This window comes from Canis lupus, chromosome 2 (genome assembly GCF_003254725.2).
Source record: "Canis lupus dingo isolate Sandy chromosome 2, ASM325472v2, whole genome shotgun sequence".
Taxonomy (NCBI): Eukaryota; Metazoa; Chordata; class Mammalia; order Carnivora; family Canidae; genus Canis; species Canis lupus.
Genome location: NC_064244.1, coordinates 74,011,368 through 74,035,338, shown reverse-complemented (window position 1 = coordinate 74,035,338; position 23,971 = coordinate 74,011,368). Strand labels below are relative to the sequence as shown.

Here is a 23,971-nt window from a genome sequence, read left to right as displayed (position 1 = left end):
ACCCTGCAAGGTGGGTTTCATTTCTCTGCCAGTGAGAAAACTTGTGTTCAGGGAGTTTTGGTCACTTGGCTGAAGATCATGCATCTCATGATTGGTGTATTTGGTATTTAAGCTCAGGTGTGGGTGCCCCCAGATCTGCTGTCTACGGCATAAGGGACCCAAAAGGCAGCCACCAACCCTGCATCTCTGGGCAGATAGAGGGTGAAGAGCTGAGGGTGATGCTGAAGGGGAGTGAGGCACCCAGAGGCCACTTCTGCTGGGTCTGGATTATGACAGTTCAGACCTGGAAGCCCTGTGGGAACTCACTGAACCCCACCCTCCCTGTGCTTTCCCCTCCCAAGGCCCAGCCATCTGCCAGGATATCCAGAACTCAGCTAGGCCCCCCAAAAATCGCAATAAAAACCAGTGAACATTGCTGAGCACCTACTGTTTGCCAGGTTCTAAGTCCTTATGTGCTTCAATTAATTAGATCCTCATATTGACTCTATGAGGTGAGTACGGTTATTATCTCTGTTTTACAGAAGAAGGAACTGGGGATCCCTGGATGGTTCAGTGGGGGATCCCTGGGTGGCTCAGTGGTTTAGCACCTGCCTTCGGCCCAGGGCGTGATCCTGGAGTCCCGGGATCGAGTCCCACGTCAGGCTCCCGACATGGAGCCTGCTTCTCCCTCCGCCTGTGTCTCTGCCTCTCTCTCTCTCTGTCTATCATTAAATAAATAAATAAATAAATCTTGAAAAAAAAAAAAGAAGGCACTGAGGCACAGAGAGACTAAAAACTTGCTCACGCCACACAGCTAGTAACTGAAACAAGATTTGAACCCAGGCGGTGTGACTCCAACATTTTAAGCATGACATGCTACAGCCTCACAGAACAAATCCGTAACTATCTACAGCTTTCCTATGTGGGAAAAATAGGGTCACCCAAGAATGGGCATAGAGAGGCCTGTTTGAATAACTGGAGGCAGAGACTCCTCCCTGGAACTTTCGCTAACCCTGTATGTCCACCTACTATGTGCCAGGCCCTGTGCTGGGTGCAGGGAGTAATGAGATGGTAAACCTGGCCTCTTCCTTTACGGGGGTCGGAGTCCAGAACGTGTCGCCCAGAGGAGTTTACAGGTTCAGGGCTGCTGGCCTGGCTGTGTGCTGCGTCTTATATTCAGCCTCCATTTGATGCCAGAGGAAACTGAGGCTCAGGGAGCTCAGGAAACTGGCTCACACAGCAGAAGTCAGGATTTGAGTTGATCTTAACACCATGCTGTTTTTCACTGTGCCAGCTGCCTCCCCTCTGCTGTGAAATCCACTCTGTGTGAGCTGCCCGCACCCCCAGACACCTGCCCCCCCTCCGTCGGGGAACTGCCTCCAGGGCTACCCGCCACCCCCATCCCCCTGGTTGCTCATGACCCTGGCTCGTGGGTACTCTCCCAGTGTGGCCCTGGCCAAGAAGAGGTGCTGGGCCCAATGCGTGATCCCATGCCAGCCAGACTCGGGGGCGGGGAGGTACCCAGGAAATGGTGGATCGTATTGTTGTCACTCTTGCCTGTGTCTTAATTCCTGTGTATTTCCATGAACAGCCCCAGGAGCTGCTGCCAGTCACTGGCCTCACAGGGCTGAGGTCACCTCGAAAGGTCTGCCCCCTGTGGAAGGCTATTCTCAGCTCTTCCAGGCACGGGTTCTCTTCTAGTCTCCGAAGGCCTTCCCCGGGGACCCTGCCCCTGTGCTCCCCACACCTCCTGTGTGACAGCATGTCTGTTTTTCAGCCTAACCTGCGGCTGGGGCCCTTGGTATCTCGGTACCTTCTCCAGGGAGTATGTCAGGGGGGCTTTGCCCCGAGGCCTTGGCTCCTCCCAGCTCAGAACCACGTAGGCATCGCGGATCTCACTGGCGTGGACGTTGGTGGGGGGCGAGGGGATGGTCACAAAGTCTGGAATCAGAGTCATTGAGGAGCAGAGATGAGTGGGCCCTCAGAGACCCCTCATTTCATAGAAGAAGAAATGGGCCCAGAGAGGGCCATCAATTTGCTCTAGGTCACCCAGCAAGGCCAGGCAGAGCCAGGGCCAGAAGCTAGGTGTCCCGATGTCCTCCCCAGGACTTCCCCCAACATGCTACCTCCTCCACGAGGAGCACAGCAAGATGGGAGGCCTGGCCTCCTCCAAATGGACCTCACCCACCCTTCCTTCCCCACACCCTGGACACGGACACTTTCTGCCTCTTTGCCCGTGTGTGTCCCAGAGTTTCCAGAACCATAAAGGAGGCTGGAATGTTGAGGCAAAGTGTCAGGAGGTTCACACGTACCTTCAAACTCATCTGTGCTGACCGTGATCTTGTTTCCCAGATCAAAGGGGATCTCTAGGGTGGAGAATGGAGCGTGTTGGGGGAGAAGTAGGGGGTGCAGGCTGGGTCAGGAGGGGTCAGGGCAGGACCTGCCCACTCTGGGGGCTGATCCCTCACCCTGCTCCCAGTCCTGGCCTTTGGGCCCCTCCTGTGTGACCTTGGGCACACTCTCTGAGCCTCCATATTCGCAGGGGTCCAAAGGGGAATATGGCTGTTCTAGACTCTGAGAGATGCTGCCTTCTTGGGACAAATGGGGACAGGGGAGAAGTGATGTCTGTGTCTGGGGTTGGATACCTAAGGCAAGGTGGAGCTGGGAGGCTAACCCAAGTCAGGCTGGTCCCTCAAGGCCGAAAGGGTGATGCCCCCACCCCCACCCCACCCTCCATGCCCCCCAGGCTCGGGGCTCCTGAGGCAGGGCTGCTTTCCTCCTTTAGATTGAGGGCATCTGAAGAAGGTGCTGTGGTCCTCCCTCAGATTAGCATCTCCCGTGGACAGATCTGTGTTCCTTCCATCAGGCTAGTACCTTCCCCCTCAGGCTAAGGGTTCCTAAGGACAGCACTATGCTTCCTCCAACAGCCTAGGGGTTCCCAAGACTGTGTCTCCCCCATCAGACTACCAGTTCCCGAGGGCTGTGCTGTGTCTCCCCCACCCCCACTTTGAATAGGGCTTGGAATGGGGACCGTGCCACCTGTGTCCTGCATTGATGCTCTAGGATGTCCCTCGGGGCCTCTGTACCCACCTATCTTTCTCTGGGCTTCCTCGTGGTCGCCCATGACAACCAGTTCAGAAGCTTTGGAGGGGAGGCTGCTGCCTGCTGTGCTGACGGCTCGGACCCGGAACCGGTAGCTCTGGCCTTCGATGAGGCCTTGGATAGGGCACCGACAGGTCCCGCTGGGGGCCTGGTGGCAGGGCACCCACTGCCCAGACTCGCCCTGGCACCTGCGGGAGAGAGGCCTCGGCTTCAGCCCCTGCCCCCGACTCCCATATGGGGGTCTGAGCCCCTCCCAAGGCTGTTCCTCCGCCCCAGGCTGCCAAGCAGAGTCCTGTTCTCCACTCGGGCGCCTGGCCCCAGCCTCCAGCTTCCAGGAGGCCTTTTCACCTTGCTGGTGATGCTAATCAAAATAGCTAGCGCCTTCCTGCAGCTTCCCCGTGGGCCTGGAGCCGCACTGCACCCTCGCCCCCTCGCAGCCGCCCAGATCACTTGATGCCAGCAGCCCTCAGTGTTAGGTCTCATTAGCTTCACTCTACAAATGGGGGATCCATTCTGGGCTCCGGGAGTGAGATGAGCCGTGAGTCCCATGGCTCGTGAATGTCACCCAAGGGCCGTCCACTCCCTAAGTTGGCGTGCATTCCAGACTGACCCCCAGAGCTTGGGCTCTCTGTGCCATCTGGGTGCCACCGTCCTCAGGCGGTACGCGAGCACACGCTGCCAGCTGGACGGGGCAGGGGCACATGGGGCCTAATCCTGGCTCTACCACTGATGAGCAAGGTGACTTTGGGCGAAGTCATCACCCCATGTACCTCAGTTCCCCCATCTGTAGAATGGGGGCACTAAAGAGTCCCCTACCGCCTTGGATGGGAGCTGCCAGGATTCGGTGAGATTAGGCACGCAGCTCCAGTACCTAGTATGTGAGCCCCATCAGCGGCAGGATTAGGTGTCACCTCACGCTAGGGCCTCAGGGCTGGCAGCTTGTGGAGGAGGTGGGGTGTCCTGGGCCCTCCCCTTCCTAGCGTGCCCCTTCCCTCTGGGTCAGTGCTGTCCGTCCCTGTCACTCAGGGTGAAAAGTCGGCAACATATCCACCCGTGCTCGGCTGATGTTTGGCCCTCCCGGGGTCCGGAAGGCCGACTCCAGCGGTGGAATTCCAGGGATCGCTGTGACATATTTGGAGGAATGGATACCTTTCTCTTGCCCCTAAGTTCTATAACCTGGCCTACCTCCTGTTCCGAGGCTAGGCAGGGGGCTCCCTCTTTCCTGTGCTCCCCCACTCTTGTTCTCACAACCAGGCAATAGTGTCCCCTGGAAACTCTACCACTCAAGAGGCTGACTCACAGCTCGATGGAGTAGCCGGTGATGGGGTTGCCCCGTGTGTCGCTGGGCGGGGTCCAGGTCAGGATGAGGCAGTCTCTGTTCACATTCAGGCATCGGACATTCAGAGGGGAGCCTGGGGCCCCTGGCTTCTCAGCTGCTGCATCTGAAACCCGTGGTGGGGGGTGTTGGGGAGGGAGAAGGGGAAGGTTCTTCCAGTTGGTGTCTATTTGGCAACTGGCCCCTCCCACTCCTTCCTAACAACCACTTTGAGAGAACCTTCCAGGGCTCAGTTGTGATCTTGAAGGCCGGGACCTGAACAACAGCCTCTTCCTTTTAACAACAACATCTGGGGGGCTGTGGGAGTACGAGTTATTAAGGGCCCATTCTACTCCACGCCCCTGAATAAGCTCTGAGCCCTGGACCATCCCTTCCTTTAGTGGATGGGGAAAACTGAGTTGCCCAAGGTCACCAGCTAGCGAAGTGGCAAAGCTAGGATTTGAACCCAGATCAGTTCAAAGACCAAAAGGAAAGGCAGCCCCGGTGGCGCAGCGGTTTAGCGTCGCCTTCAGCCCGGGGTGTGATCCTGGAGACCTGGGCTCAAGTCCCACGTCGGGCTCCCTGCATGGAGCCTGCTTCTCCCTCTGCCTGTGTCTCTGCCTCTCTCTCTCTCTCTCTGTGTCTCTCATAAATAAATAAATAAAATCTTAAAAAAAAAACACAAACCCAAAAACCCAAAGACCAAAAGGCAGAACTCACCAGGTACTAGAATCATCCCAGCCCATGCTCAGCCCTCCCTCCGCAGCTCCCACTAAGTCTGAGACTCAAGCTGTGTTCTATTGGAGGGTCATAGGATGCCACAGGGATTCTTAGAGACTCTCACTCAACACCCCTATTTATAACAGGGAAACCGAGGCCCCAAGAGGGCGGGGGAACTTGCCGAAGGTTCCAGAGCCCATCTGCTTTGTGGGCTCCAGCTACACTCTTACTCTCCAATTCCCCTCTCACCTCTCACAAACACATAGGTGCTCTGCTCCCGGAGCCCAAAGGGCGAAGGCACTTGGACAGTGTAGAGCCCCTCATCCTCCTTGTAGGCGCAGGACACCTTCAGAGATGCCTGGCGGTCTGCGTAGAGGGTCTGCCGGCGTCCTGAGGATCTCAGGAGTCTCCCTGAGGAGGGGAGGGATCCTGTGTGAGCTCTGCCCTCACCTGGGAACTCTGAGATGGTCTAGGGGTTTAGGCAGAAGCATGGCTGGTGTGGGTGGTGTGGGTGGTGTGGGTGGTGTGGGTGGTGTGGCTATAGTCTGAGGCTCAGTTGGGGAGTTGGGAAGAGGGTAGTGACCTCCAGGTGTCTGACAATGTGGCCCTGAACTCTCCTCTGCAGAAAGCTTGGGGAGGGGGGCTGGGTCCAGGGAAGGGGTTGGTGGCTCAGTGGAGGAATGAGAGCTTAGGGAAGTGGTCAGTGGCTCAGTGAGGAGTCAGAGGTGCTGTGAGAAAGTGCGAACAAGAGAGATGGGCCCCTTGGTGAGGGCCAGGGTGTCTCTGCGTGCTGCCTGGGGGCTCACTGTGGGTGTTGGGGGCTCAGTGGGTGGGGAATGTGAACTCAGTGAAGGGAGTGGGTGCTTGCTGAAGGAATTGGGGTGTCTGTGGGGATGGTAGAGAACTCATTGAGGGTAGTGGGGGTCAGTGAGGAGAGAGGGGACTCACTAGTGTGACCTTAGTGAGAGGGATGGGGACTCAGTGAAGCAGCTCTGGGGTTCAGGGAGTGGGTCCTGCCCTGAGGCCACACTGTGGGGGGCATCCAGCTCTGCATCCCTCCCTCCTGTCAGACCTCTTTTCTGGAAGATCCCCAGGTTTGGGGAAGACATCTCAGCCTTCTTGCAACTGTCTCTCAGGGCTTCCTGTGGCTTCCCCGCTCTTCTGCCCCCTGCCCCCAGCAGGTGCAGTCTCCCTAAGGGTGGTAGCACTCCTTGTCCTTTGGCTATAGGCCTGGTTACAGGTGGGGAAGAAGGTTCAGCCATCCTTCTCCTTCCTGGCTGTCAATGGGCAGTGGCTACGACTGTGCCTTGGCTTCCTCCCCCTCTCAGAAGAAGAGTCCCTTGAGTTCATGCATATCTGCCTATCCCTGCCCTGGCACTCAGCACAGGGACCAGCACCCACACGTGCTTGGTGACCCTTTGTAGGGTGACCTGATCTCAATCCTCCTGGCTGAGCTCCTGTTTTCTTCAGGACTCCTTACTCAGCCTATGGTTGGGGAGGGGGCATGGCCAAGTTTCTTTGTCCACAGTCCTTCTCTGGCTTCCATCTCTGCCTCTGAAGGCTGGGGACCACAACAGGGGGGCCTCACCATCTAGGCACCACTGGATGTTCTGCTCGGCGTCTAACACATCTTCTGAAAATAAGCAGGACAGGGTGAAGGGCTCCTTCTCTCGGGCAAAGACTGGCTTCAGCACTGATGTGAATTCCACGTTGGGGCCAACCATTAGTCCTGGCATAGGAACAGAAGTTAGAGCAGCAGTCTGCTGAGGCCCCCAGCCTGGTCTGGGACATCCCCCCTCCTCTGAGTCAGGATTCACAGCTCCCGAGGTGGTCTTAACCAGGAAAGAGGGGCCCTGTCTTGGGTGGTGGAGGTGGGGCGAGATTTATCTAGGTGGGATCAGATGAGCCAAAATAGCAACCTATCCAAAGGTCATGTCCATTTGTCTGTTTGGCTTTGCCTTTCTCCCTCATTTTTGTCCCCTGGAGAGCTTGGCACTAAGGACAGCTCTGGGGTCCCCCACCAGTCTGCAAGTATGAGCAGCTCATAGACGATGATGTGCCTTTGTGGGCAATGAATGGCTAATATTCTAAAGGTGGCTCTGGAAGGTATGACAAGGAGCCCAGACACCCTCCTCCCGAAGGCCATCCCTCCCCGAGCCTCCTTACTTTTAAAGATCTCCGAATCGAAGCCGGCATCCTTGCCCACATAAGCTGAAAGTCCAAGGCAGATGGGGTTTGAGAAGGTTCAGACTTCACATTCCTACTAGATTAGAGGCATGGGCTTGGCTGTGGGCTCGGGTCCTGGTCTATTGGTGGGTCCCCCTCTGGCTGCTGGAAGTTCCTTCACCCCTCTGGGCCTCTATTCCTTTCTTGGTAACATGGGGACAGTGGCTCCTTGCTCGTGGTGGTGGGGTTCTGAATAAGTGAGTTCATATGAACAAAGCCCTCTCAGCTGGAGGCTGGCACACAGTTGGTGCTCAATAAATAGTGGTCTCCATCCTCTGCTCAGACCCACTGCCAGGATCACACAGTCCTCATAGAGGCCAAGTCTGGTCAGATTGGGATTTCTGGTGGGGTCCAGGACAGCTGGCAAGGGTAGGGCGTGCTAAGACGACCCTCTGGGGGCTTAAAGGTGAAATCCCAGGTGATGTTGACAGAGACCACCAGAGGACAGCAGCTCTTGTTCACACGGGGCGTACCACGTGCCACATATTAACTCACATATAATCTCCATAGTACCCTGTCTTTTGGTGCCATTATAATCCTCTTGTACAGATGAAGAAACTGAGGCATAATCACCCAGCTAGTACCCTGGTAGCCTAAAGCCATGATGTGACTGGTCCCTGGAAAGGCCCTTCCTGAGTGAGGCATGGAGAGGGCTGGGTGGCTGCCCAGGGTCATACAAAGTCAGTGAAAGCCTCAGGATTAGAACCCAGAGCTCCAGCCTCCCAACCCAGGGCCTTCTATCAGTTGCTATGGAGATGAGATCCAGGCATGGATGGTGATGATCGGGAGTGGATGCTCTTAGGAGGAGTCTGGCTAGGTCCTGGGGGCCAAGAAGCCAAGGGGAATCCAGAGTTGTTGGCCTAAGGAGAGAGGGATGGGCGTCTGGAAGAAGTGACAGAGGGAGGCAGGGCCCTGATGCTTGACCTTGCGCTTAACTCTAGGCACAGCCTATAGGGACAGCTCAGATTCCAGAGCCGGACTGGCAGAGGGGACAGCTGCCACCTAAGAGCTATTTGGGGAACAGGGCAGAGGAGTGGAGAGGACTGTGAAGGACAGTTTAACAAGGTCTGGTGAGGCGCAGGGAGGGGGCTGGACGCTAGCCTGTATCTCTGACCAGGGACTGTGTGTGTGTGTGTGTGTGTGTGTGTGTTTGCACACACACCTCTCTCCCAGGAGCCCTCAGGGCGAGGTAGCACTCTCCTGGGCCCAGAGGTAAGGCCCCCTGGCTATGCACCTCCCTGGTCATGGTGCGGCTTCCCAAAATCTACTACGCGCCAAGCTTTACCTACACCATCTCATTTAATCCACCCGAGGACCTCAGTGAGGTGGGAGGAGTCCCCCTCTACAGATGAGGAGGCTCAGAGAAGTGAAGGGAGGAGGCCGAGGCTCACACAGCCAGGGAGCAGCAGAGCCAGCGTGTGGACACGGGTCTGCCTGACTCCCGAGTGTCTCCCCTGCCTTATGCTGTCGTTTCAGATGCCCCTGGGGGAACTTCCAGGATTGGGAATCACACCAGTTGGGAATTGCAGCATTGGGAAATATGCACCAGAACCCAGATGGGGCAGTGAGGTCAAGAAGGGAGTTGGTAGGCCTCAGCCTTTCCCCTTGAGGACCCTCGGCAGGGCTGGCAGGGTCAGGCCACCCTCCTGGGTGCCCTGAGCTGCATCTGGACCCCAAGTCCAACCCAACAAGATGAGCATGCTCTTTGGAGATAGTTGTAGAGGTTGAGCAGTCTGAGGGAGGCGAGTCTCACTTGCTCCAAAGGCCCCAGGGAAGTGAATCTTTATGGCTGCCCTGGTCATCCGACCCCAGGGAAAATACCCCTGCGTCAAGGGGCCCCTCAAGTCCGAGCACAGATGCACATCCTCGTCTGCTCATCCTGGGTTTGCTGCGGGCTGGCCTGGCCGATTGGAGGGTGAGTACTTACTTCGGACAAGGACTTTGGCAAAGGAGGAGGCCTGGCCATAAGCATTCTTCACCATCACCGTGTAGGTGGCTGCGTCCTCAATGGTGCATCTGAAAAGGAGACGGGGGGACACCTAGGTGGCTCAGTGGTTGAGCATCTGCCTTCAGCTTGGGGTGTGATCCTGGGGTCCAGGGATTGAGTCCTGTATCAGGCTCTCTGTGGGGAGCCTGCTTCTCCCTCTGTCTCTCTGTTTCTCTCTCTCTCTCTTGCTCTGTGTCTCTCATGAATAAATAAAGTCTTTTTTTAAAAAAAAAATGAAAAAGAGAGAGGAAGAGGTGCCCTCAGGACTGCTGGGCTCCATGGGAAATTCAAGTCCCTGTGTGTGGGTGGGAGAGGCAGGCATTAATATGAAGGCTTCAGGGGTGAGGGCGGAGGCTTCAGGCTTTAGTTCAGATGCCACCTCGGAAAAGCTGTGTGCCTCTGGGCTAGCCACTGCCCTTAGCTGTGCCTCAATGTCCTTCCCTGAAGAACGAGGGACATGACGCCAGCCTAACCTACCTCAGGTGAATGTACTGTGAAAATATGATTGTGATTACTGACTCTGTAGGATCAGACAAGTTAAGCGACTTGCCCAGAGTCACACAGCACCCGAAATTCAACCCAGCTTCAGGGTGACAAACTGTCTCACAGGCATAGCCTCCTGGCCTGTCAACACCTCCGAATCAGGATCCTGGAGCAGGAGCAGGGCACTACTGCATGTCTGTGCCAGAACTGGGCCAGATGCCCAGGTGTTCTCAATCTCAGCCCTGGGTCTCATCACGAGTCAGGCTAACGCTGTCTTGTTCCCAGAGTTGGGTTGGCTCCATTCCAGGGCCACATCGGTGAAAAAGTCATTGGTGGGATGTGGCACATCTGGCCCCATCGACAAGCCGAGAGGCTCCTTGGCATCCTCGCTCTTACCCTGGCTGCTCGGGGTAGGAATCCCTCTTGCTTCAAGGACTAGTCCCACTTGCCTCTTTAGGAACTCTGACCCTGGATGACTTCCCTGACTGCTCAGCCCACAGGCATCTCCCTTGGCAGCATTGCATGGCCAGATACTTATATCCATGTTATCCCCATTTTGCTTCTGGGGGGTACAATATATATCCTGTCCGTATTCATGTCTCTGAAGCCCAAGTTGGTTGAGTTGGAGGGATTGGTGTACTGGAAAGAACCCAGGAGGGAGAAGTGCCTCAAATCCAGGCCCTGCCCTGCACAAGCCATGCAACACCCTTGATCCTTTTTGTGGAGCCTGGGTTTCCTCTCCTGCACCATGGATGGAACAATGCTTCCTGCAAGAATGGCGGTGGGCGTCATCAATCCTATGCATCTGGCACCTCACACAGGGCTTGGCACCCATAGGAGTTCAGCAGGCGGTAGCTCCTGTGAGCGCTGTAATACGTGCTCTGGGCAGGCTGGTGATCATATTCCCCAGTGCCTCCCTCCATGCATGCTGCTTCTCCCTTTATTTATTTTCTAAGTAGGCTCCACACCCAACACAGGGCTCGAGGTCACAACCCTGAGATCAAGACCTGAGCAGATATCAAGAGTCAGATGCTCAACTGACTGAACTACCCAGGCGCCCTGATGCTTATCCCTTCAAAACCACACTTAAGACTTACCATCTCCTGAGAGGTCCATCCAACTCTTTCCCCTCCAATGGCCCCCCCTTGCACTCATGCCCGTGTGTGTACGTATGTGTGTATATGTGTGTCCTCTCCCCCACCCCTTCTGTACCTCCCCACACCGGGAGGAGCACTCCCAGCACCCCTAGCCCAGCATTCAGTCCATCCAGCTGGCCTCTGACTCCAAATTTCTCCTCGTGCATTCCAAGGCATTGGGATGACACCGGAGTGTTTGTTAAATACTGATTTCCAGGCCCACTCCAGATTAAGACCTGCTTCCTCTGGGATCCCAGGGTGGCTCAGTGGTTTAGTGCCTGCCTTCGGCCCAGGGCATGATCCTGGAGCCCCAGGATCAAGTCCCACATCAGGCTCCCTGCATGGAGCCTGCTTCTCCCTCTGCCTGTGTCTCTGCCTCTCTCTCTCTCTCTCCCATAAATAAATAAAATCTTAAAAAAAAAAAAAAAGACCTGCTTCATCTGACTCTCTGGAGGCAAGAGGAGGGCCCATCTCATGAATCAGTGTCTTAACAAGCACCTCAAATTCTTCTGAAGATGAGGCCAACTCAGTTAACAGCTCCAAGGGAGGATTTGAAATCCTGCTCTGGCTTCGGCGGTGTTGGGGCCCCGGGGTCGGGGGTCTCTCTAGGGCCCACAGTCTCACCTCCTAATCTCCAGCGTCAGCAGCCCATAGTTGTTGGTGATTCGGTACTTGCCGGCAGGAAAGAGGCGGGGATCGATTCGTATGTCATTTTTGTACCTGTGGGGACACAGTGGTCTGTGGCAGGCTGTGCGGCTCTGAGTGGGAAGGGTCCGGAGGCTCTCAGACCTGGATTCCAACCTCAGCCTTGTGCTGTTTACTTGCCTGCGTGAGGTGAGGCAGCACTTTCACTGCTCTGACCCTCAGTTGTGCTCATCTGTGAAATGGGATTAATAAGAGCATTGACCTATAAGGTTGCTGTGGCAATCAACTGGGGTAAGATATGTAAAGCTTTTCTCTGGTGCCCTGAACACTCTAGATGCTCAAAGGCTCATTCTCCTACAGAGAGGTGGGGGCAGAGAAGAGGGAGCCTGTAACTAGGGGTAGCTGCCCCTCCTTCTACCAGGGGTACCCCCCTGGCCCCAGGGTCAGGATACAGCTTTTCCCTCCTCTCTGATGGGTTTGCCAAGGAAGGTACCCCATTCTTCCTCCTTCATCACCCTCTACATGCCCGGACTCTGAACAGAACAAATTCCTTTGAGAATTTGTATCAGAAGCTGTTCATTGGTCTCCAATAGCCATCCCCTCTTATTCTCTTTCTCTCTCTCTCTCTCTCTCTCTCTCTCTCTCTCTCTCTTTTCTCCCCCAGGACCCTGAGATTAAGACCTGAGTTGAGATCAAGAGTCTGACACTTAACTGCCTAAGCCCAGGTGCCCTCCCTCTTATTCTAAAGGAATAGGATTCATCACCGAGCCACCCGATGTGTAACATATTTCCTACCCTCTCTTTCTATTAGGTGTGGCCATGTGACTAAGACTTGTCAACAGAGAGTAAGTACAAGTGCCATGTGGTTGCTATTATCACCCTTTGCCCCCTTTATGTCATCTTTCCCTCCATCCTATGGCAAGAACATGGCCCAGACGGTTGCAGGCCTGAGTCCCTGAGGAAGCCGTGGGCGGAGTCACCATAGCTGCCCCACTCTGTCTACCTCAGGCACGCAGTGCAAGAAAAACAAACTTCTATCTTATTTAAACCATTAGAAAATCTTCATGCCCGGGGTTGCGTCCCAGATCATTCTGGAATCAGAATTTCTGGAGGTGGGGCCTGGGCAGCAGTATTTCTTAAACTCCCCAGGTGATTCCCAAGGGTGGCCCAGTGGACTACTCCAGCCCACAGCACCTCGACACTGTCATTTGTTTTCTGAGTGAGGTCCTGCTCTCCCTGCTGTGGGCACTGGGCAGTGAGGTGGCCTTGCTTCTGTCTATAGGGTTGGGAGGCCTAAGGGGTCAGGGCTGGAGAGTGAAAGTTTGTGAAGGCCGAGAGGCCTGGACTCTTGACACCCCTTGCTTTGTGACCTTGGGCAAGTCAGTCCCCCTCTCTGGGTCTCTGTCCAAGGGGCTGTTGCATGGACAGTCAGCCCCAGTGGTGTTTGAGGTTGAAGAGGAGGCCACCGCCGAGAGAGGGCGCCCCAGCTTCGGTGCATTGCTTTCCTGGGACTGGGCTCCCCACACACCCTGTTTGTGTCCATGGCAACCAAACAGTGCCTCACCCACATCCCACCCCCAGGCTGCACCCTCTTCTGAAAGGAGCCCTACTAAATCTCCTTGGAGGAGGGCGGTACCTAATCTCGGTTGCCAATCTTTCCACCTCTGCTAGGCCTGGGGGCCAAAGTCAGGTCGTCCCACCCCCACCTATCAGGAACATTCCGACACCTCAGCCTGGCCAGCTTCCAACTTTTCCAGAAAAATAGCAGCAGCTGCAGCTCTGGGGAAGGCCCAGACAGCCAGAGACCTCAGCGCTCATCTTGCCCCCTCTCTGGGCCCCCGTCTCCTGCCTCACCGGCAGCCCCTCGAAGGCACGGACTGTGCAGGTGACCCTAGTGGCAGCCAGTCATAAAAGAGCATTAAGCCGGACAACAGCGGTGAGGCGCGCAGCCCAGAGCCTGGCTCAGAGAGGCCCTCAGAAAAGAGTGAGATTTTTACTATTTATCTAAATGCTTTTTCTACACATATTTTGGTATCGGATTTTACTTTTTAAGGCTGCTTGGCCTGGTGGATTGATTCGACATCAGATAGAATCACGGCCAGTGCCCACTTCTGCAGTGGAAACGTCGCCACACTGGACCTTGCCTAACTCGTCCGGTGCATTCAGGAAGTGCCCAATAATTGCTGAATGAATGCACTTGTCTGACAAGCCTGGTGCGCTGGGCCCTTCCTCCTCTTCAGCTGGGGGAGAGGGTCTACGGGGACCTGGACAGAGCCCTGGAAGCCAATCCCAGGACAGGGTGTGGCCCTGCCCAAAGTGGTAGATGATGGAAAACCAGACCCCCCAAAACCAGGAGCACCAGGGCCCACCCGAGTTGCTCCTACTGGAGGCTCAGCTCCCTGTTGTGGCAACGTTGCTGGCAGGGTGGATACGAGTCCCCCTCCTGGGAGGCTCCCCCGGAATGCCTTAGACGTGGGCTGCTCAGTGCCAGGGCAGGGCAGGGCAGGCTTGGCTGCCAGGCCGGACAGCTGAGGGACTGACCCCCCCCCCCCAGCCCAGTCCAGCTGGCAGGAGCAATCCTCCTACCTGACCAGCCGCTTGCAGGCAGGGACTGCCTCGGTCCCCACAGAAATCCAGCGCCCAGCACCAATTCCAGCTCCTGGCACGCTGTTTTGAACGAATGTCATCTGGCAATGACCAGCCCGATGCCAGCTCCCTCTATGCCTTTCTTGATTGCTCCCGGCCTAAGTGCTTTCTATGTCTCTGACTTCTGAAGTGTTACATGAGCTTCGGGAAAGAATAACCATCGTGATTACCCCTTTGCTACTTTCTAGGCAGGTAGAAACACCAAGGCTGGGAGGCAAGAGACAGAGTCTAAGTTCTGACTCAAACTGGCTGTGTGATCTTAGACAAGTCACACTACCTCTCTGAGCCATGGGTGGCCCCAGGCCTCAAATGAGAAGAAAGTGGTGAGTCAGTAAAAGTGGGTGCAAGTATAAGATATTGCTTTTTTCTTTGTGATCTCGGTCATTTGTATGCTTATCCTCTCTCTCCTACTAGACCATCGTCTATTTACCCCCAAGATCTGGCTTATGTGCTGCCTCCTCTGAGAAGCCTTCCTGGATCCTCCAGAGGCAGCCACTTCACTGTCTTCATCTTTACTCTTTTATTTCAAGTCGCACCCATGAATGTTGCCATTTCTCTTGTGGGCCGAGGGTTCTTTGAGGGGTGATTGTGTCTGGTTCATTTCTTATGCCTCAGTACCTGAGTCTGGGCCTGGGGCAGATTATGCTGCCGGTAACTACATGTTGAAATCCTTTCCTTGTCCCCCAGCAGGCCTGATCCCAGGCCTAACACCCAGAGGGAGCTCTGGGAACAGGCTCAGCCTTCCTCTAGGGGGACTGAGAGTCCTGAGGCTGCCATGCTCACCCCTAGGGGAGACACCTGCCGCCTCCCCTGCCCACCCATCCCCTCCACCCTCTCCGCCAGCAGGGCCTAGACTTCTGCTATGGTTGCACTCTTCTACTTTCCCAGCACCTCTTGAGTTCTGAGGCTTCCATGTAGCCGTGGCATTAAATCCTCACCACAGGCAGGCTGGGCAGGAGGCCTTCAACCCATTTTACAGAGCAGGAAAACTGAAGCAGGACCAGAGAGGTTGAGGCGTGGCTGGGGCCACACACTGATACAGTAGAGAGAGCTGGGTGGGACAGAGGGCTCCCACTCCAGGTCTGAGCTCCTCGCTGGGGGGTGGGCCCTGCCCTCCTCGCCTCCCCTCCTCCTCCTCTGCCCCCTGCCCTGCCTCCCACCGTCATCCTCCAACCCCGGGGACGCCCAGCTCAGAGCAGCTGGCCACCAGAATCATATTTTTACAAGTGCTGGCTCTCCTGCGGCCGCGTCTTCCTGCCCCAGGCTGGCCCCAGGCTGGCCGAGAGGAGGCTAAGAATAACTCCGCGGAGCCTCGCAGCAGCTGCTGCTCTCTGGGGCGTGGGCAGAGCTCGGGGTCCGTGGGCTTGCAGCTTCTCTAGGCAGCAAGAACTTCTGGGGGAGGAGGTGGGCTCCCAGAAGGGTGGTGCTGGGCTGTGAAGAGCTTGTACTCCTTGCTCTTTTGCGGCTGGAGGCTCAGAGCCTGAGGCCCCCTTGTCTCCTGCCCCAGGGGCTTACCAGGTGACCTGGGGCGGAGGCGAGGCCTGGACGGTGCAGGTCAGCAGGACTGTGGCGTGCTCCCAGACGGCGTGGGAGCGCAGAGGGATCCAGAACCAGGGCCCCCGGCCGGAACACAGCTCCCTCAGCTCCTTGGCCTCGCGCACCTTCTCCTCCATCTGGAGGCGGGAGGGGATCTGTGACTCCCGTGAGCCAGGAGGTCACATCTCTGTCTTTGCTGTCACCGCTGCCCCTGACACTCAGGCTCTGGAGTCAGACCCGCGTGGGCTGGAGCCACCCCCTCACCCACCGCCAGCTGAGAAGCAAGGTGGCGCGGAGGGCAGGGCACGGGCTGTGGAATAGCTGGCCTGGGGTCAAGGCCAGGTTCTTCTACCTCCTACCTGTGAGACCATAGGCAAGTCCTCAGTTTCTTTATCTGTAAAATGGGGATGAGAATAATACTCCCCCCACCTTCCTGTGGGGTTGGAGTGCGGAGTAAATGAGTTAGTCCGTGAAAAATCACGGGCCCTGAGAAAGCCCACGTCAGTGCTGGCTGTGCTCGTGGGCCTTCGGGAGGCGGCACGGAGGGTGGCTTCAGATCCCTGACGTTTGTCAGGAATAGTGTTTCCGGACGCTCTCCTGTGGCCTGGGCACTGGGAAGGCCTCTTTACCAGCCCGACCTGGTTTGATCCCCACCTGGGCCCCCAGAGTCCGTACACCGCCCACACATCTGTTTTACAGATGAGAAAACCGAGGCTCAGGAAGGGCAAGCGGCTCGCCCGAGGTCACACAGCTGGAGGGCGGGGACACCGGGGCTCAAACCCAGTCCAAGACCAGGGCCTGGACTGCTGCTCCCTGAGAAGAGGGCAGGTGGGGTGGGCGGCCCGTGAAGGTTGCGGGTCCCCAGACCCCCTCACCCGCCACCTCAGCGCCTTCCGGTCCCGTCTCTGGCGCAGCACCCACTGGGTCCGCAGGAAAGCGACCTCCATCCTCTCCCAGTCGTTGCCGAAGCCCACTCGCTTCTGCCCTCGCTCCTCCAGCTCCACGGCGGAGGTCTGGCGCCTCAGCTGGGACTCCCTGGGGGCAGAGGCCCGAGGCGGGGGGCCCAGGGTTTGTGGGGGGCCCAGCCAGGCCGCCCGTCCTGCCCGACCGGCATTGGCGGCTGCACCTTAAGGTTCTCGAGGACAAGAGCAGCTTTTAATCCGCTCTGGCCTCCCAGATACCCCATGGGCCCTGCTTACAGTCGGTGCATAATAAATACTAGGGATCTAGTTCCCTGAGCTCTTTCACAGATCTTTGTTCCTCTTGTCTTCACGATGGCCAAGTGGACGGGGACAGTCCCCCTATCACCTAGGGCAGGGACTTGCTTCAAGCCGGCCAGGACCGGGACCCAGGCCTTCCAACCCAGGACGCGGCGTCCGGCGAAGCCCGGTTGGAGCGCGGACCCCCACCCTCTCCCTCGGGATGGGGTGGTCCCTCACTATTGCTGGGGACCCATCCAGAGAGCGGGCTGGGCCCTGGCGCTAGATGTGTAAGTTCGGGCAGCTTCTGTGAGCCCAGAGTGGGAGCCTGGAGAGGCAGGGACTGCACAGGGTGGCCCTCCCTCGGCCCCGTGTTCTCTGGAAAGGTCTCCTGACTCACCAAGATTTCTCCGAGGAGGCCGTCAGAGCCAGGGCTGCTGCCAGGGCGTAGTCTGCGGCGCTGAACTGATACTCTTCCTCGCTGCCCAGGAAAGGGAGTTAATGGCTCTGCCCGATCCAGGGGATCTGGCCCAGGTGTCCCTGAGATTGAGGCAGCATCTACCTGCCGTCTCAGTACATTAGCTGGTAGGGCTGTGCCTCTCCCCAAGACTGGGGTCTCCACCAAGCAGGGCTGTGCCTCCCCCCAAGACTAGGGTCTCCACCAAGCAGGGCTGTGCCTCCCCTCAAGACTGGGGTCTCCACCAAGCAGGGCTGTGCCTCCCCTCAAGACTGGGGTCTCCACCAAGCAAGGCTGTGCCTCCCCCCTCAGACTGGGGTCTCCACCAAGCAGGGCTGTGCCTCCCCCCAAGACTAGGGTCTCCACCAAGCAGGGCTGTGCCTCCCCTCAAGACTGGGGTCTCCACCAAGCAAGGCTGTGCCTCCCCCCTCAGACTGGGGTCTCCACCAAGCAGGACTGTGCCTCCCCCCTCAGACTGGGGTCTCCACCAAGCAGGGCTGTGCCTCCCCTCAAGACTGGGGTCTCCACCAAGCAGGACTGTGCCTTCCCCCCTCAAGACTGGGGTTTCCACCAAGCAGGGCTGTGCCTCCCCTCAAGACTGGGGTCTCCACCAAGCAGGACTGTGCCTCCCCCCTCAGACTGGGGTCTCCACCAAGCAGGGCTGTGCCTCCCCCCTCAAGACTGGGGTCTCCACCAAGCAGGGCTGTGCCTCCCCCCAAGACTAGGTCTCCACCAAGCAGGGCTGTGCCTCCCCCCTCCAGACTGGGGCCTCCACCAAGCAGGGCTGCGCCTCCCCCCTCAAGACTGGGGCCTCCACCAAGCAGGGCTGCGCCTCCCACTTCACACCGTGTTCTCCAGAAAGAAGGGTCTCCGAAGGACAGTGTTGTACTTCTTACCTCAGATTGGTCTTATGCACAAAGCAAGCTATGCCTCCCCGCTCAGACTGGGGACCCCTGGGGACAGGGCAGGGGCCGGGGTAGGGTCCCTGATGGTCCCACCTGCTGCGGAAGGTCCGCCTCCGCACCGAGGAACCCATCTGCAGGCTGTGCTGCCGCTCTTCCTTGTGCTCCTCCTCCTGCCGGTGTTCCAGCCGGTGGACCTCCACGGCCTGGGGGGGCCGGGGTTCCCCCACATTTCCAGGGCTGTGGGGCAGAGTCATGGCTTCGAGAGCGACAACCTGCCAAGCCAAGGAGCATGGTCACTTCACCAGGCCCATCCCTTCCCCGCGTGGTCCTCTCGGCATCCCCGGGAGGTTTGTGGGGTCGGGGGTTCTCTCTCCAGGGGCGAGACAGAGGCGTGGAGGCCGGGGAGGGGCAGGGACCGGGCCGAGAGGACAGAGGCTGGCTGCACACTCGTGGGCTAAGGCACCATGCGTCACCCTCTGCCGCTGAGTGAGGGCCGCCCCGCACCGGAGCAACAGCTCTGCCCTCACCTTGACCTGGGCCACGCCGTCCCTTCTCTGGGCCTCCACTTCTCAGATGACGAGCCATCCCACCCCGTGATGAGGGCTGCTCTGTGACTCGGGATGGGCAGGGGTCCTCACTCCTCCTGCATGTGCCCACCCAGCCCTACCTCTGCGCCTTTGCCTGCCCTGGTGGCCACGTTGGAAAGATCTTTGTCTCCTCCTGGGCTGCTGAGCACCACCCAGGCTTCACAGCCCAGGCTGACTTTCCGGGCTGGTTGTCGAGGTTAGAAGAGTGCTTGGAGCATAGCAAGTGCCATGTAAGGGTTAGACACGAGCACTGTGTTTCTAACTAACACTGCCAAAAACAACCGGCCACCTAGAATTTTCCTTCCTTTAATCCTTTTTATGCTTTTCTGTCCCCACGCCCCAGTTCAGCTCTGATTTGGAAAAAAACCTGCTCCCATTCGATTATTTCATATGTGTACATCTTCACTCTCTTCCAAGATTGTAAGTGAATTAAAAGGAACAACAGTGAGTGCTCACTATGTGCCAGACCCATCATCAGCCTATTTTGTTGATGAGGAAGGAAAGTGCTAGCCCAAGGTCAGCTGGTTGGTGGTGGGACCATGACTGGTACCCAACTCCGAGCTCTCTTGACATCTATGTCTCATGCCTACTGAGGGCCAGGCCGCGGCTATGGCTGGGGACCCCGTGGGCCACATGGCCTTTCTTCTCATAAAGGGATCACAACTGAGGGATCCCCTTTGTATTCTCGAGGCTCAGGTCTGGGCCACAGGTGGTGCCCAGTAAGGGTTGGATCACGTGGGTGTGGAGGAGCCTCAGGGACCAGGGAGTAAATCCACAGATACGGAGAGGTGGGCAGGGAGAGTGCGAGGCCCATCAGCTGGCTAGCTTTGGGTTCTTACACAGAGTTCTTTCCCAGATCTGGGCCTTGGTGTCACCACTGGGTCTCTGAGGGCCCCTTTGATGCTGAGGCTCTGGGATGCTCCGCAGACTCCCTGGGGTGGCTTCCCCACCTCCTCCAGGGGCCAGTTCTGGTGGGCAGGCCTGGGGCCTGGGAGGCTCCTTGCTGGGCCTTGACCCGAAGTCGTCCCTGACCCCAGCCTCCCTGAGGTCTTCCCCACCGAGCTGGAATGTGTGTGTCGTATTCTGACCTGGGTGTGAACATGGCACCAAAGGATCACTTCTCTGAGTCCATAACATGGGAGATGGGCCCGCTGGCCTCATCTGAGCACCCTGGCCTGATGGACCTGTTGTGGGGTGTCGGGGGGCACAGGCTGCTGAGGGACAATCTTAGTGGGCTTTTACTCCTTCTTGTTCCTAAGTTTGTTCCCTTTCAGTGTCTGGATTCCTGCAGATTGTTAGCCAGGAACAAAGGCTGCACCAAAACTTCCTTGGCCTCCAGGGGATGACGTGAGCTGAACCAACAGGACAGTCACTCCTTGGGCGTCAGGCCTCTCCTGAGGGATAGGGTCTGCTTGCACCCGGAGAACGACTGGCCCATGCTCCTTGTGTGCCTCCTTCCTCACAGCGCCAGAGGAGCACATGGGTACCACCCTGGGTGGGGAGGCCCCCTTCCCCCAGCTCTCCCGGGACACCGTGGCCCTGGCCCTAGCAGCTGAGGAACGTTCCCTGGCGTCAGCTGCTGGCTCCCTTCCCCGGATGCTCTGTTCCTGATTAGCACCGTGGCGGTGGGGGGGTGGGGGGGGTGACTGGCACCCAACCCTGACCTCCTGGGCCTCCCGCAACCAGACCCCTCGCTTTAGCAGATGAGCCATCAATTCTTTTTAAAGCACTGACTGAGGCTCGGGATTAAGGCGCAACAGGAGGGCAGCGCCATGTGGGCCTGCCGGGGAGGGGAGGGGTCGGCGGGGGGACCTGCCGGCTGCCCTCTCCTGGGGGTACGAGGCCTGGGCCACGGGTCCTGCAGCAGGGCCTCCCCTTTGCTCCCGAGCCCCTCTCTGCTTTCCCACCAGGCCTTCTGACAGGCACCCCCTTGCACGAGGGGCAAGGAGGCCTCTCCCCTTCCTCAGGAGGGAAAGAGAAGCCAGAGGCCGAGTGACCCGCAGGGCCTGACGGCAGGAAGCTGGGTCCTCCGAGCGCCCCCAGCTTCTGACCCCGCCACTGAGCAGCTGAGGCAACCCCTTCCCTCTCTGGGCCTCGGTTTCCTGCCAGCGAGCCCAGGCTGGCCGAGTGCCCTCCTGGCCCTGGGGTTCGGGCCTTGAGGGCTCACTTCCTTTCCCTGCCTGCCCGGTGGGCCAAGCAGGCCTCCGCCGGCTTTGCTCTAGCCCTGCCGGCCCTGCCAGCTCACCCCGGGCCCTTCTACTGCGCCAGCATCCCCGACGCCTCTCACATCACAGAGGGCTCAGCGCAGAGGACCCGGGGCCGCACAGCAGCGACAGGGCCCGCGGGGCACAGAATCCCCTCCCATTCTCACTCGGGGTGCTACCTGGGCACGTGTGTACTTTCTCTTCCCAAATCCCCCAGGCTCCTTGCCCAACACACACACACACACACACACACACACACACACACACCCGACTCCTTAATGGAAAGCTGAGGGTCTCCCTTTTTGAAGGTGTCCCTCCCGACCCCGGATCCCTGGAAGTCACTCACAGAAGCAGCTGTGCCCACTTAGGCGTCTCTGGGGAGAAGATTCCAGAGGATGAGAGGGACCTTGGTTTCTTCTTGCCCCGGGCTCAGCAAGGACTGGGAGAAGAATGTGATCCTGGAGCTTGCATGGGCCTTAAATATAGCAGCGCTGAGACAGTTGATGACAATGGATGGGAACTATGGAGGGGGGGCAGAGAGGAGGGGCTGTCCTGTCAGTCCAGCATTGCTCAGGCGGCAGCAACAGGTGGAGCTGTCCCCACCTCCACCCCGGCCTCCGCACACTGCTCCTTCCCTCAGCCTGATCCCTTCTGCCAGGTTCTCACCCCCACCCACTCCCCAACTGAAGTAGAAAGAAGACCCCCCAACAGGTCAGCCCTGGTTGCAGGGAGAGCAGACAAGGAGCGGTTCTCCCCGTGGCTGGGCTTCTGACTGGGGCCTTGGGGAAGGCGCTCGGCGTCTCTGATCTGACCCCACCTTGTGAAAAACGGAGCTGCGAGACTGGACACTATTTGTAAAGACAGTGGAAGGAATGGGACCTAAAACGAGTCTTCAGGGACACCTGGTGGCTCAGTGGTTGATGGTCTGCCTTTGGCTCAGGTCGTGATCGGGGTCCTGGGATGGAGTCCCGCATCGGGCTCCCCGCAGGGAGCCTGCTTCTCCCTCTGCCTGTGTCTCTGCCTCTCTGTGTGTGTCTCTCATTAATATATAAATAAAACCTTTAAAAAAATAAATAAAAAACAAAACAAGCCTTCAGTGCTTGTACATTATCACATCCACATGGAAGCAGGTTGCTTGTCTTCCCAGGCCCTGGTATGTCCCGGGCATGGCTGAGGCAGGAGAGGAGGCTTCCAGAAGGGCCTCTCCATCTTTCCAGCCTTTGCCACACCCCCTCCAGTGCCTCAGTTCTTTCCCCCACATTCATTCACACCCACCCTTTGTAGGCAGAAGGGAAAAAGACTCCTGGTGTGGTAGAAGCTTTAATTTAGGTGGGGAGACAGGAAGTTACTAAGGGGGGGGCGGGCTGACCAGGACGGTACACCTGAGCCAGGTCTCAGGGGTTGAGCAGGTTCGAGGAAGGGGGTGCCAGCAGCTCTGGTCGTCCAGAGTACAGCTCTCCTCCCTGGCCTCCTCCTAGAGCCTGATGGGACCAGCAACACTGTGCCTGTCATTCTTCCTAGTGTCTCAGGGGCTAGAAAGAGAGAATGCAAGTGAGCTGTTCAGCTAAAATCTTAATCTTCTGCCCGATTTGAAAACCCCCTTCTAAGCTTTCCTGCTTCTCCCCCTTCCTCCCTGGCTGCAGCGTTAAAAGCATCTTTTGGGGGAGAACATTTGGTGGCTCTCTTCCATCTGGAACTGAGCCAACCTCAAAAGGGCTTTCCAAGACTCATATTTATACATTCTTTTTTTTTTTAAGATGTTATTTATTCACACAGAAAGAGAGGCAGAGACACAGGTAGAGGGAGAAGCAGGCTCCACGCAGGGAGCCCGACGTGGGACTTGATCTCGGGACTCCAGGATCACACCCTGGGCCCAAGGCAGGCGCTAAAACACTGAGCTACCCAGGGATCCATATTTATACATATTGTGTGAGGTGTGAGTGTGAAGCTGTATACAGCAGGGTGGTATGAGTTTCTAATCCAGCAGGAGACAGACATTTAAACTGGTCCTGGAATCCCCTTTCCCCCCAAGGCTGCCTGGTGGAGGTGTCCCCACTTACCAGTTGTAGGACCTTGGGTAAGTCATTTAACCATTCTGCTTCCGTTTTCTGTACAGTGGGGTCAACGATGCTGGCCTTGCAGTGAGATTGAGAAGACTCGACCAGGGAATGTGCAGCCTGCAGCGGAGTCCCTGGCGCCCAGCGAACACCTGCTATGTGAGAACTCCACTGACCAGTCCACAGCACTACGGACGCTGAGAGCTTACCCTCCTTCTGTGTGTGGGATTCCATTCACCCCAGTGATGCCCTCACTCCTCACTGGGGCATCGCCTCGGGGAGGCCCAGATGGGCCTTAAAGTGCACACAGCCAACTCCACAGGTCAGGAGGCTGAGCAGAAGTGAGACTTGGAATTACACAAAACTTTGTTTAAAACGTATTTTTTAAAAAGATTTTATTTACTTGATGGAGAGAGAGTACAAACAGGGGGAGTGGCAGGCAGAGGGAGAGGGAGACACAGGCTCCTCACAGAACAGAGAGCCCCATGTGGAACTCGATCCCAGGACCCTGGGATCATGACCTGAGCTGAAGGCAGACACTTAACAGAACGAGCCACCAAGGTGCCCCCAACCTTGGTTTATTTACTTATTTATTTTTTAAAGATTTTATTAATTTATTCATGAGAGACACACACAGAGAGGCAGAGGCACAGACAGAGGGAGAAGCAGGCTCCATGTAGGGAGCCTGATGCGAGACTTGATCCCGGGACCCCGGGATCACGCCCTGAGCCAAAGGCAGATGCTCAACCGCTGAGCCACCCAGGTGCCCCCAAACCTTGGTTTAAAT

At 57.3% G+C, this 23,971-nt stretch overlaps 1 protein-coding gene across 1 annotated transcript in view; it reads right to left on the bottom strand.

Moving 5' to 3' along the window:
• The window catches only part of MYOM3 (myomesin 3), a 48,289-nt gene extending 26,660 nt beyond the window's left edge, over positions 1–21,629 (bottom strand). Inside the window, exons 1-14 of the mRNA XM_025447503.3 lie at positions 21,474–21,629; positions 18,430–18,608; positions 17,375–17,455; positions 16,651–16,810; positions 15,755–15,912; positions 11,573–11,668; positions 9,270–9,358; positions 7,283–7,327; positions 6,705–6,845; positions 5,366–5,527; positions 4,382–4,523; positions 3,070–3,269; positions 2,292–2,345; positions 1,793–1,920 (exon numbers count right to left, since the gene is read on the bottom strand). Coding sequence (XP_025303288.1) covers positions 1,793–1,920; positions 2,292–2,345; positions 3,070–3,269; positions 4,382–4,523; positions 5,366–5,527; positions 6,705–6,845; positions 7,283–7,327; positions 9,270–9,358; positions 11,573–11,668; positions 15,755–15,912; positions 16,651–16,810; positions 17,375–17,455; positions 18,430–18,590 — 1,617 coding nt within the window. The 5' untranslated portion in view covers positions 18,591–18,608; positions 21,474–21,629. The remainder of the gene's footprint in view (positions 1–1,792; positions 1,921–2,291; positions 2,346–3,069; positions 3,270–4,381; positions 4,524–5,365; positions 5,528–6,704; positions 6,846–7,282; positions 7,328–9,269; positions 9,359–11,572; positions 11,669–15,754; positions 15,913–16,650; positions 16,811–17,374; positions 17,456–18,429; positions 18,609–21,473) is intronic.
• Positions 21,630–23,971: the final 2,342 nt, after the last annotated feature.